At 35.1% G+C, this 12,500-nt stretch overlaps 1 protein-coding gene across 1 annotated transcript in view; it reads right to left on the bottom strand.

The window, feature by feature from the left end:
- LOC137650901 (uncharacterized) overlaps positions 1 to 12,500 on the bottom strand; it is a 303,393-nt gene that overhangs the window by 151,205 nt on the left and 139,688 nt on the right. Inside the window, exons 3-7 of the mRNA XM_068384064.1 lie at positions 8,579 to 8,796; positions 7,229 to 7,364; positions 5,128 to 5,273; positions 4,421 to 4,661; positions 2,251 to 3,116 (exon numbers count right to left, since the gene is read on the bottom strand). Of these exons, the coding sequence (XP_068240165.1) occupies positions 3,019 to 3,116; positions 4,421 to 4,661; positions 5,128 to 5,273; positions 7,229 to 7,364; positions 8,579 to 8,796 (839 nt within the window). The 3' untranslated portion in view covers positions 2,251 to 3,018. The remainder of the gene's footprint in view (positions 1 to 2,250; positions 3,117 to 4,420; positions 4,662 to 5,127; positions 5,274 to 7,228; positions 7,365 to 8,578; positions 8,797 to 12,500) is intronic.

Raw genomic sequence — 12,500 nt, 5'->3', positions numbered from 1 at the left:
TCTCACAATCTCATGTCATATCCTCCATATTGCCTTTTTATAGTTGCTAAAAGTTTTTTGATGCATGGGGCAAGCAGCCTTTTCTCTATAATTAAAACTTACTCACAAAACTGTTTCATTAAATAAACTTGAGCCACAAGCCCCCTGCCACGTTTAAACCTAATGTGTTCCCCTATAAATACTTCTACCATGATTTATTATCTTAATCAAAACCCTGCCACGTATCTTACCTATCACGATAAGCTTCTCTCCATCAGCTTCACCTCAACAAAGAATCAATTACTCTTCTTCCGCATTGTCTGGTATCCTTTCCCAAGTACAATTTACCTTAAACACCCTGGTCAAAATCTTAAGCACACTTGCTTTATTATACCTCAGTACCTAACCTGCAATTTCATCAAATTTTGTCTTTTCCTTGATCGAACCCTTAATTCCCATCTTCATGATTACTTCTATATACCATCAACACTTATTTCTTTAGGTATTCTCAAAATTTACTAATGCTTTCTACCCATTGAGCTTTTCAGCTTACACTATTGTATCATTCACATTCAACAATCTTCAATATACTCAGCCACAGCCAAAATACTTTCATCTTTAATCATGTGATTCATTGGTGCAGAAGTTCCTACTCATATTCATCCAATTATCTTGAGAATGTGCCCTCCCCTCAGCCTCCATTTCCTACAAAAACCCTGTTATGATAAATGACTTTATCTTCAAGTTCTATTCAGTTTTAAAATGTACCTTTGCCTCAGTGTCTTAAAGTTTTGGACATTTGTCAGACATTTTATCCTCGTATAACTTGCCGTTCTTATCAAATTCAATTATCTTAATTAGATGTAAAGCAGCACTATCCTTCCTTGACCTTCTGAATAATATTCAGTCATGCTTTACCCAAATAACTATCAGTTATACCTCTAACCCTTCCTCTTCCCACCATTTCCTTCATCAACTTGCTTTTCTATACATTGTATTTTAATGCACAATCTAACAAAGTCTTTTCTTTACCATTTTCAATTTTGTAAATATACTCATGAATGTCCTTTGAAAATCATGCATTTCCAGATAAATTTCTCATTTACTGATTCATAACGATGCACTGAAATCACCCAAAAGCGACCGTCTTTTCATAATTCTCCGCAAGTCATATTCGGAATCTCCCAAAATTCACTATCTTATACTGTCATTCTTATCCATTACTTGTCCATATACACTACCACACATGGCTCTCCATAACTTCGAATTTTCATATTTCATTGGTGTTAATACTCTGTCTTACCCAAATAACCCACAAAACAGTATACTATCTACTTACTACACATGCCTTCCCATATCTTCGAATTTTCTTATTTCATTGGTGTTAATACTCTGTTTTACCCAAATAACCCCCAATAGAGTACACTATCTACTACATATGGCTTTCCATAATTTCGAATTTTTCTATTTCATTGGTGTTAATACTCTGTCTTACCCAAATAACCCCCAATACAGTACACTATCTACTACATGTGGCTTTCCATAACGTTGAATTTTCTTATTTCATTGTTGTTAATACTAAGTTATACCTAAATAACACCAAAAACTAACACAATTATACACTTCCATCCATCTCTAAAGACTCCCTGGCACTATAACAACTTTCCCTTCAATAGCCCTACAAATTTCAACTATCAAAACACATACACTGTTTGTCCTTCAAAATCCTGTTCTCATTAATCTTTCACCTCCGTCTTACTAAATATAAGAACATCCAGCCTTATTTTTGTAAACAAATCATCAATCACAATTCTTCTCATCTGCACCCCATTCGAGAACATTCAAACTCCCTTGACTAGACCATCTACCTCTTTTTTTGCAATATCAGTATGGGGCCATTTAGTGAATTGTACGCCATAAAGAGCACTTTCCGTAACCCTTATGATTTATTCCGTTTGTTTTTCTCAGAATAGAGAAAATATCTCATGTATTCAAAAAATAAGCGATGAATATATGAACAAAATAGATAATTGCGTGATGACTAAAAAGAAAAGTGACATGGCGAGTAGATCTCTCCTTCAGTTTTTCTCGATCTCGAATAACTACAATGCAAACTGCCAAAATCTTAAGGCATCTTTTCCGCTTGATGTAATTTGTGTTTAGGTAGGTATAGATAGTAATAAATAATCCATCTAATACTATAATAATCTATATACAGTTTATTACTACTAAAACTAGTAACAAATTAATTAGATTCAAGAGAATACTAACCCAGCTTACTAGTTGAATTCACCCGAATCCAATGGTATTATCATAGGTATTCAGGTCGCGGACGTATTTCGTTACTACTAAGGGTTGATTGCTTTATAGTCTGTACAGCAGCTTTAGATAATAATGATTGGCCATTTCCCTTCATGCACTCTTTCATAGTCTATTTCCTTCTATAGTACTTGAACATAGTATCTCCTATGTTTACCATTAAGACTTTGCTTTGTTTTGTGTATCCTCACTCTTTTTCCAAAAGCTTCCTCTTAATTTTCTTTCAGAGCACTCATCTTTTCGATTCCTCACTACGGGGTATATCTTACGGCTCCTGCGCAGAGCTTCGATTAGCATTGTCACTCTCGGAGATGCAATAAGTCAGCATAAGGAAGTTCCTATGGAAGGTTGAGTCAGTTTCTACACTAGCACAGCTCAATCACACAAAAGAATATCCTCTTGTAACTGATGTCACTATCAATGAAACCACGGGATCTATAACCTTTTCACTTTTAGGATGGAGTTCCAACACTTCCATTGGAAGATTACCACTTTCTACCACATCCTTTTCTTTTGATTCTTCTTCTCTTTCCGGGCTTGCCAAGGGCTTCAGGCTGCTCATTCATAGCAAAAATAAAAAATGAAAAGCTACTCTACTTGATTAAGCAGATGATCCAAAACATCATGATTTGGGTATGCGCTCCCTTTGTGACTGTACTCTGCACAGGAAGCTGTTTTTACAGTGAATAAAATTCATAGTTGAATATGGCTAAAGCATCTTCAAAATGGACTGAACAGAACTATTGGTATTACGTATGCTATCGTACAAAATATAAACAGACAATGAACAGGTTGTCCGAAGGTTACGAGGTTTGACCCTGCAACAGAACGGAGAGAGAACATTAGAATTTGAAATGAATTATTGAAGTATATTCAAGTTTATTGCATTGTATAACTCCATAAGCAATAGAAGTTAAATTCACGCCACTGGTTAAATGAAAGCAGGATGTTCTTGGCGATGAAACAATGCATTAAAAAGCATAATAAAGAAACAGAAGGAGAGAAGTTATTCCCACACAATTACATATCCTTGGCAGGGAGCGTAACAACATAATTATTTCTTTCTTGAACTGAAATTGACAATGGAAATTCAAGTGAAGTTCCTGACCTGACAAAGGCTTGAATTAAGCATTATATACAATCTTTAGAAATATATGTACTTTTGAACTGATAACTGGAGTACATGCCCATGACATCCTTGTTCTTGAAACTTATCTCAGGGTTACTCCCTTTAAGAATTGTACAAACTTATCTCAAGATCACTTTTTATCAGAATCGTACAAACTTATCACAGGGTCACTCTTTTTTATAATCGTACAAACTTATCTCAGTCACTCTTATTTAGAATCGTACTAACTTATCTCAAGATCACTCTATCCTTATAATCATACAAATTTACCTCAGAGTCCCTCTCTTAGTTGTACAAACTTATTTCAGAGTCACTCTTTTTTTAATTTATACAAACTTATCTCAGTACTACCCTCTTTTCGAATCGTACAAACTTACCACAGGGTCACTCTTCTTTTATAATCGTGCAAACTTATCTCAGTCACTCTTTTTTAGAATTGTACAAACTTATCTCAAGATCACTCATTTTTTTTAGAATCGTACAAACTTATATCAGAGTCACTCCCTTAGAATAGTACAAACGTATCTCAGAGACAGTCTCTTAGAATTGTACAAACTTAGCTCAGTACTACTCTCTTTTAGAATCGTACAAACTTACCTCAGAGTCACTCTTTTAGAATCGTACAAACTTATCTCGGTCACTCTTTTTAAGATTCGTACAAACTTATTTCAAGATCACTCTTTTTTTTAGAACAGTACAAACTTACCTCAGAGACACTCTCTTAGAATTGTACAAACTTACCTCAGGGTCACTTTTTAGAATCGTAAAAACTTATCTCAGTACCACTCTCTTTTAGAATCATGTAAACTTATCTCAGGGTCACTCTTTTTAGAATCATACAAATTTATCTCAGGATTACTCTCTTTAAGAATCTAACAACCTTATCTCAGAGACACTCGCTTAGAATTGTACAAACGTATCTCAGTACTAATCTCTTTTAGAATAGTACAAACTTACCCCAGGACCGCTCTCTTTTAGAATGACTCTACTCACCTTGGTTAAACATTTTTTCCCAAAATGAGGGTACCTCCCTAGCTTTCAGGTTCAAGACGGTATTTCGGCTGTAATGTGTCTGATTGGGGCTCGGGTATCTCTGAGTGGCCAGGCATTGGACGCTCAAGATTCTGCCAGGCAAGAGGAGGTCCTCGCTGACAATGAACTCCAGTTTTGAGATTGTTTCAGCAAGGTACTGGCGATATCTTGGGGGAAACTTAGTCACCCAAGAAGAGTTTACCTGTAAAAAAGGTTGATATTCAAGACGAGACTTCATGGTGAATCTTTATATCTATGTAAAGCTGCTATCAGTTTTCTATACTAAATAAAGTAACATGAAAGATGTCTTGTACAACATTAATATTCTATTCTCAGAATTTGCTAAAAAATCCATGCTGTCACTTTTGGACAATCTGTAGACTTATTCAGAGTGCTCTTAAAATAAATCTAGCAAGCATGTTTACTACTACTTATTTAATATAAATACCATATAATATTATCACTTGTCCACAAAAATAATAAACCACTCACAAAAATGTATATATACATAAAGATTTGTTTAAATGAAAGAAATATTACTGCAACATTCGAATAAACTGTAATCCCTTGGTCAAAAATTACAAGTTTATTTGCTACTATAAATATTGTAGTGAACCAGAAATAGCTTAAAAGCATAAAAATGTGACCACTTTAAACTGCATACATACACGTCTGCTGTTGATGTACCAACTATGGCTCAATGGAGGGTTTGCAAGAGGAGACGAACAGTTTAGCGCCAGCTTTTGCCCAACTCTGATACTGTCTTTGGGTATATTTGCAGCCATCACAATTTCAGGCGGATCCTCTGGTGCATCTAAGCAATATAGAGAAGAAAACAATGTACACAAACACAACAACAACAACAACAACAACAACAACAATTGCAGTCGTTTCAAATCCACTGCAAGAAATAAGCCTCAGATATGTGAATTCATTTCTAGGGTTTAGCCACTTTTCATCATCGTGCTGGCTAGTGGGGATAGGTGATGGTGGGAGATTTTCATCTGATCGCTCACTGCAAACCAACCTAGTACGGGTGGTCTACACTAGTACAGCTTTGCTGATCATGCTGATACGCAAATCCTTTCTTCACGTTAACGTTTAACAACTCAGAAAAGAACACACACAACCAGACACACTTATTTATATATATATATATATATATATATATATATATATATACTTATATATGATAATTTTTGCACATTTAAACATGTTTTTCATATTTCAAATAATCCATATATTTTAATTCATTAATATCTGGATTCACTTAACAACCTCGGGATCAGAGTCTCGAGGCGAAATCACTCAAAGACAATAGCATCTGACTGGCCGGGAATCGAACCCTGGTCCAGGATATATATATATATATATATATATATATATATATATATATATATATATATATATATATATATATAAAGACGAAAGTCTTATAAATGGCCAGCATAGATATCACATTATTACTAGCTAAGCTACACACTAATTGGAAAAGCAGGATGCTATAAGCCCAAGGACTCCAAAAAGGAAATAGCCCAGTGAGAAGATGAAATAAGAAAACATAGAATATTGTCCAAGTCCACCCTCAAGCAAGAAAACTCTACCCCATGAAAGTGGAAGAACAGAAGTTATGACACTACCCAATAGTAGAGTTACAGCTAAGCTACAACCCAGTTGGAAAAGCAGGATGCTAAGCCCAAGGGCTCCAAAGAAGAAAATAGCCCAGTGAGAAAAGGAAATAAGAAAACAGATAGAATAGTGTGCCCAAGTGTACCTTCTAGCAAGAAAACTCTAGCCCAAGAAAGTGGAAGACCATGATACAAAGGATTGGTACTATCCAATAGTAGGGAATGATGATTGAGTGAAGGAGAATAGCAGCATTAACTTAAAGAAGGAGAAAAGTATCGATGAAAAAGAGGATAGTAACTGCAGATTGAGTGGATAACATGTTACAATTTCAAGAAACAATCAAAAACCCGATGAAATATGCGAAAAATAGATATCACTGATAGAAATGAGCACAAGGGCTAGACGTTTGTTACTGAGGCAGAAGATAATGGGTATATAGAAAGATGATGTTCGAGAAATGGAGAAAATTTATAGCGGGAACAGAAATACAAAAACTAACTAATGGCCAAACCTCTGAGACTGAACAAGGAAAGTGATATAGAGGCAAAATCATGGTACAGTGATTAAATCAAGGAATCACAGAGCAAGGGGTGAAGTTAGAGAACTTGCTCAATCTCTCCAGAAAGGATAAGAAATAAAAGCAATAAACGACTCATTATCTTTAAAAACAAACTTAATAATGCTAACAAAATCATGTAGAGAAATATATATAAAGTGACTGATACAATCAAGAGACAAAAGATAAAATGTTGGATGAAATTAGGCAACATGGCGGATCGACACACCATGCAAGAAAAGTGCTCTCCAGGATAGCCACTTAAACTGAAGGGAGGACAGTCAAGATAGTTTTGAAAATGATTACTCGTGAGGAAGATAAAGAAAGCGGTAAGGAAAATGCAACCTCTTGATAAACCACCATGCATCCATGGCCCTGCTGTTAGGTCTACCCTACACACTTTAAAAAAAAAACAAGAGAAAACAGATAGAATAGTGTGCCCGAATGCCCCTTGAAGCAAGAGAACTCTATCATAGGAAAAGACAATTGATGGTCTTACTGTTAAATACCATAGAGATGTTACTAGAACTAATCTCATACTTGAAGGAAAAAATTTATATTGCTAGAACTAATCTCTTACTTACGAACAACTGTCATATTAGCCACTTTGTACATCGTCTGGAAGTCATTTTCAGCTAAAATCTCGCACTTGAAAACACCACCAGTATCGAGGCTCACTCCATCCAATACAACAGTCTCAACTCCACTTGGCCCGTGTTTCTGCAATAAAAAAAATATGAAATTTACAAAAGGAAAGTCATTTTCATTCAGTGATCTAGCCTTTCCTCAACGAAAGCATCACTAACTTGCGATAACTCAAACTTAGACAAGGTGCTTCGTGCATATCATAAAGCACTTCTTGGAAGTCAGAATACAATGTACACTTGGACACATGAATGCCAGGCACACCTCACTCTAAGGAAGTGCACCCTGTGTATGGCAATTATAGACTATGAGAAATCTTTAGATTCTGTCAAAACTTCAACAGTAATCAAAGCCCTTCAAAGACAAGGAATGGATTAATATTTGAGAACCATTCAATATATATATACAAAAAGTACAGCATCTCTAACTGCACTATGAGTTCTTTTGTGTCTCCCGGGCCACCACATCTGGATCTCTCACTTACGCTATCTGCTTGGCTACTCGCCATGCAGTAACATTGCAATAGGGGGCAATTCATCAGAGCGAGGTATTCCAGGAATGCCTGTATCCACCTGTACCCAAGATATATGGATTATTCTCAAGATAATACTGAAATTACAGTTTGCTGCTGTACTTGAAAGACTCTAATGCAATGACTTAAAGTTTTAACAATACTACTTAATCAAAAGGGACCAAAATCAGATTCCCTGTTCTAGCCCTTAACAGGAAATTCCTTGAGGACCATAGAGTATCCTAACCCTAGAAAGAAAATTAATGTATAGAAAAAAGAAATTGATTAAAAACTAATATATTCACCTATTGCCTGCACTGGAGAGAATGACTTTATATGTGATCTATAGATATTATCATATTTAGCTTAAACATCCATTTCTATTACTATCATTAATGTAATAAGAATAATTTTATATTAGGAAAAATTAACTTAATTTGCACATCTCCCACTACATAAACTTGAGGTAACACTGAGTTAACTAGATGACGAATTATCTTAAAACAACAATATTATTATCTTACATTACGATAGTTTTACATTAGGAAGAATTAACTCAATTTCCATATCTCCCCCTACATAAACTAGAGCCAACACTGAGTTAAATAAAAGAACGAATTATTGTACAATAAACAATTTTATTATCTTACTTTACTATAGTTTTATATTAGTAAGAATAATCTCATTTTCTTCATCTCCCCCAACTACATAAACTAGAGCCAACACTGAGTTAACTAAAGGACGAATTATTGCACAATAAACAATCTTATCATCTTACATTACGATAGTCAGTGGCCTCCATATCCACGTGGACACCAGCCACACGAAAGTGTTTTCTGTTAGGTGGAAGATACTGGTAAAACTCGTCCTCTCCCCTCCACCACTTCAAGGAATACAGCTTGTCTCCATCTTCTCTGTACCAGCACTCCAGAGTAGCATTGCCACCCAGCTGCACCATTGCTGGAACGACCACTTTGTCGACATGGATACCACAACCTGTAGGATTCCAGTAAAGAGAACTTTAGTTGCTTTATTTCCTTATTTTCTTTTCAAATTGGCAATTTTTTCATGATGGATGGATACCACAACCTGTACGATTCCAGTAAAGAGAACTTTAGTTGATTTATTTTCCTATTTTCTTTTCAAACTGGGCTATTTTTTCATTTTAGTGGTTCTGGGCTAATATTATTATTATTACTTGCTAAGCTACAACCCTTGTTGGAAATAGCCCAGTGAGTAAAGGAAACAAGGAAATAAGAGAAATGATTAACAATTAAAATAAAATATTTTAAGAGCAGTAACAACATCAAAATAAATATTTCCTATATAAACTATAACAACTTTAACAAAACAATAAGAAGAGAAACAAGACAGAACAGCGTGCCTGAGTGTAACCTCAAGCAAGAGAACTCAATCCATGGTACAGGCTATGGCACTACCCAAGACTCAAAAGAGCATCCTGCTTTTCCATCTAAGGCTGTGGCCTACCTAATAATAATAATAATAATAATAATAATAATAATAATAATAATAATAATAATAATAATAATAATAATAATAATAATAATAATGAGAACTTATCTGCCCTGTTATAACCTTGAGAGTTTATATTACCATATTCTTTATAATGGTTTGTCATTTCTTTAAAAAAGTCTATTACATCCTGACTGTTACTGGACTAGACTAAGGCTGTTATGCCATCAGGTACCTCTCCATATAAATATTCCTTTTGCTAATATTATTATGAATATCCAAGCAAACTAAAGAAAGGAAGTATTTCAAGGAAGAGGATGCTTTTGATAAGTCATTGGAGAAGGTACATCAGGCACCCGACCCCTTAATGTGGGGATGACCATCGGAATGAAGGATATATATATACATATATATATATATATATATATATATATATATATATATATATATGTATGTATATATACAAATATATATATATATATGTATGTATGTATATATAAATGTGTATATATATATACCTACATATATATATATATATATATATATATATATATATATATATATACCTATATATATACCTATATATATATACCCATATATATATCAGTGTATGCGATCTGTCAAAAATTACTGCTAAATATTTAGATAGATATGCACACACACGCAAATTCAACCCTTCCCCTCCAATCCTCTTTACCTAACTTCAGCCCCTCTTACCAGGGTATGGCTACTCCCTATCCTCCCAACCCGAGGGACGAGGAGAGACTGAGTGATTATATGCCTGGTAATACCGCTGAGCGTGACTGGAAAGAAAAATATAACCAGACACTAGCTCATTATTATATAGGGAAGATACATAATCATTAAAGCATCACAACCAGCTAACTCAAATGAAACCAGTCAGTAACAGAACTAGCTCACTTATCGACCGTACTTAACGCGATTCCAATCTGGGCTGCAACTCAAAAGGCATTTGATGGCTGTATCATTTCATCAATGTGCTGGAAATCTCCCTCCTCTCCTGATATGTTTCCCTAAGAGAGAAGCAATCACAGGACCAGAGTATTCTCGGCGGGGAGGCCGACACGCCCAGCGGAGAGACTCGCTCAGGCGCCACCTTTGATCTGTATAGGAATCGTGTAATGTATAAACGCCGCCAGGATCCAATTCTGTTTCGTATCCCCCCCCCCCACCCTCCCCCCTCAATACTCAGCTATTTCAGCTTTTTATTTATTTTTTTTTTTTTTGCGACGTAATGTGTTACTCTGTGGACATTTGTCATGTAGCCTACTATAAAAAAAAACACTGTAATTTTAATCAGAATTTCTCCGTAAATATATACTGTTCTCAGCCGTATTTCAGTAAAATACAGGCGACCGTAATTTTTACCTTATTTTGTTATTACCTTTTATAGTTTGGTGAGCATAATATCAATCTTTATAGTTAGTATGTCCGTTTTTTTTAAACGGTAAATGTCTGGCAACATCAACTCCAAGATTTTTTTCATTTTTTTTTACGGCAAATTTTTAACAGTGTACTCTACGGACAATAGTCATGGTATGACAATGAAAAAATCTCCAATAGATTTAGTAAATTTGAGAACAAATCCCTCAGAAGGATATTGGGAGTTAAATGGCAGGACAGGATTAGAACTGAAACTATAAGAGATTACTCGAGTGCCATATGTGGATGAGATCACGATGAGGGGTCGATGGAGATGGTTTGGGCATGCTCTTCGCACTCGCTAAGAAAGATTAGCTCATCAAACTACTCAGCTATTTCGGCTTTTTTTTCTGCGATGTAATGTCATTATTATCCTGTTTAAAATAACCATGGGATTTATCACGAAACAGGAAAGCTAAACTATAGTCAATTCTTTTTAGTAAAGCATATTTGCACCGACTCGCAGGGGTGCCCTTTTCGCTCGGAAAAGTTTCCTGATCGCTGATTGGTTGGACAAGATAATTCTAACCAGTCAGAAAGCAGGAATCTTTTCCGAGCTAAAAGGGCACCGCTGCGAGTCGGTTCAAATGCACCTCATTAAAAAAAATTGAGTATAGTTACTTTTGCCTCAGATAAAAAGGAATGATAAAGATACTGATATCTATGCATTCAGTTTAATTGATAACTTGGTTAATGATTCCTCCGCTCACCCCCTCAACAATCAATTATTTCAACATAATATCGATAGAGCGCATACCTTCGCGTATAATCACGTTGTATATATATATATATATATATATATATAAAAAAAACAGGCAATTACATTATGCACATTTTGGCACTAGTTTCATGCAATTCAGATAAAACTTGACCACGATATAGCAGAAAGAAGTTTTTTACCTTCTTGTGACCTTGACCTTTGACCCAATCATTAGCAAACTCTAATTATATTGTACCTGGATCATGAACAATCATCCCACCCAATTTCCCGAGATTTGGTCAAATAGTTTTTTGAGTTTTGTGATTCGTTTTTGAGTTTTTTTTTTATTGTTTTTTTATCTTTTCGTGACCTTGGTCTTGACTTTTGACCCAATCAATCGCAAAATATAGCCAAATTGTCCTTGGATCATGGCCAATCATCCCACCAAATTTCATGAGATTCGGTCAATTAGTTTTTGAGTTTTGTAATAGGCTTTTGGCCTATTCGTGACCTTGACTTTGACCAAATTACTCCCCTAATTTAATCAAATTGTCCACGGATCATGACCAATCCTCCCACCCAATTTACTGAGATTTGGTCAAATAAGTTTTGAGTTTTGTGATTCATTTTTTACCTTTTCGGGACCTTGACTTTTGACCGAATCACTTGTAAAACCTAATCAAACTGTCCTACGATAATGGCCAATCATCCCACAAAATTTCATGAAATTCGGTCAAATAGTTTTTGAGTTTTGCGAATCACAAATACACAGACAGATATACGACAATCAAAACGAAGTTGCCGAAGGTAAACAATATAGAAACTTACATTTGAATTCTATTAAAGTTATTCATTAATTTTAAGCTTACACAAAAACCTTAAGTTTGATTTTTTATAGTTCTTTGGGTCTCGGGTTTAGACAGCGCTCATGGGACGATATATTTAAATCAGGAACAATAGCTTACTAGCTTTATGAACCAAGAATTGAGGGATAAAAGAATTAAGTCTACCTGAAGAGCTAATATTCTAGAAGTTTTATTCCAGCTATGACCAAGTTGTGGAATGATCTTCCTAATCAGGAAGT

The sequence above is a fragment of the Palaemon carinicauda genome, chromosome 1 (genome assembly GCF_036898095.1).
Source record: "Palaemon carinicauda isolate YSFRI2023 chromosome 1, ASM3689809v2, whole genome shotgun sequence".
NCBI classification, from domain to species: Eukaryota; Metazoa; Arthropoda; class Malacostraca; order Decapoda; family Palaemonidae; genus Palaemon; species Palaemon carinicauda.
Note: the sequence above shows the minus strand (reverse complement) of the source record. Positions and strands in the feature narration are given on the sequence as shown.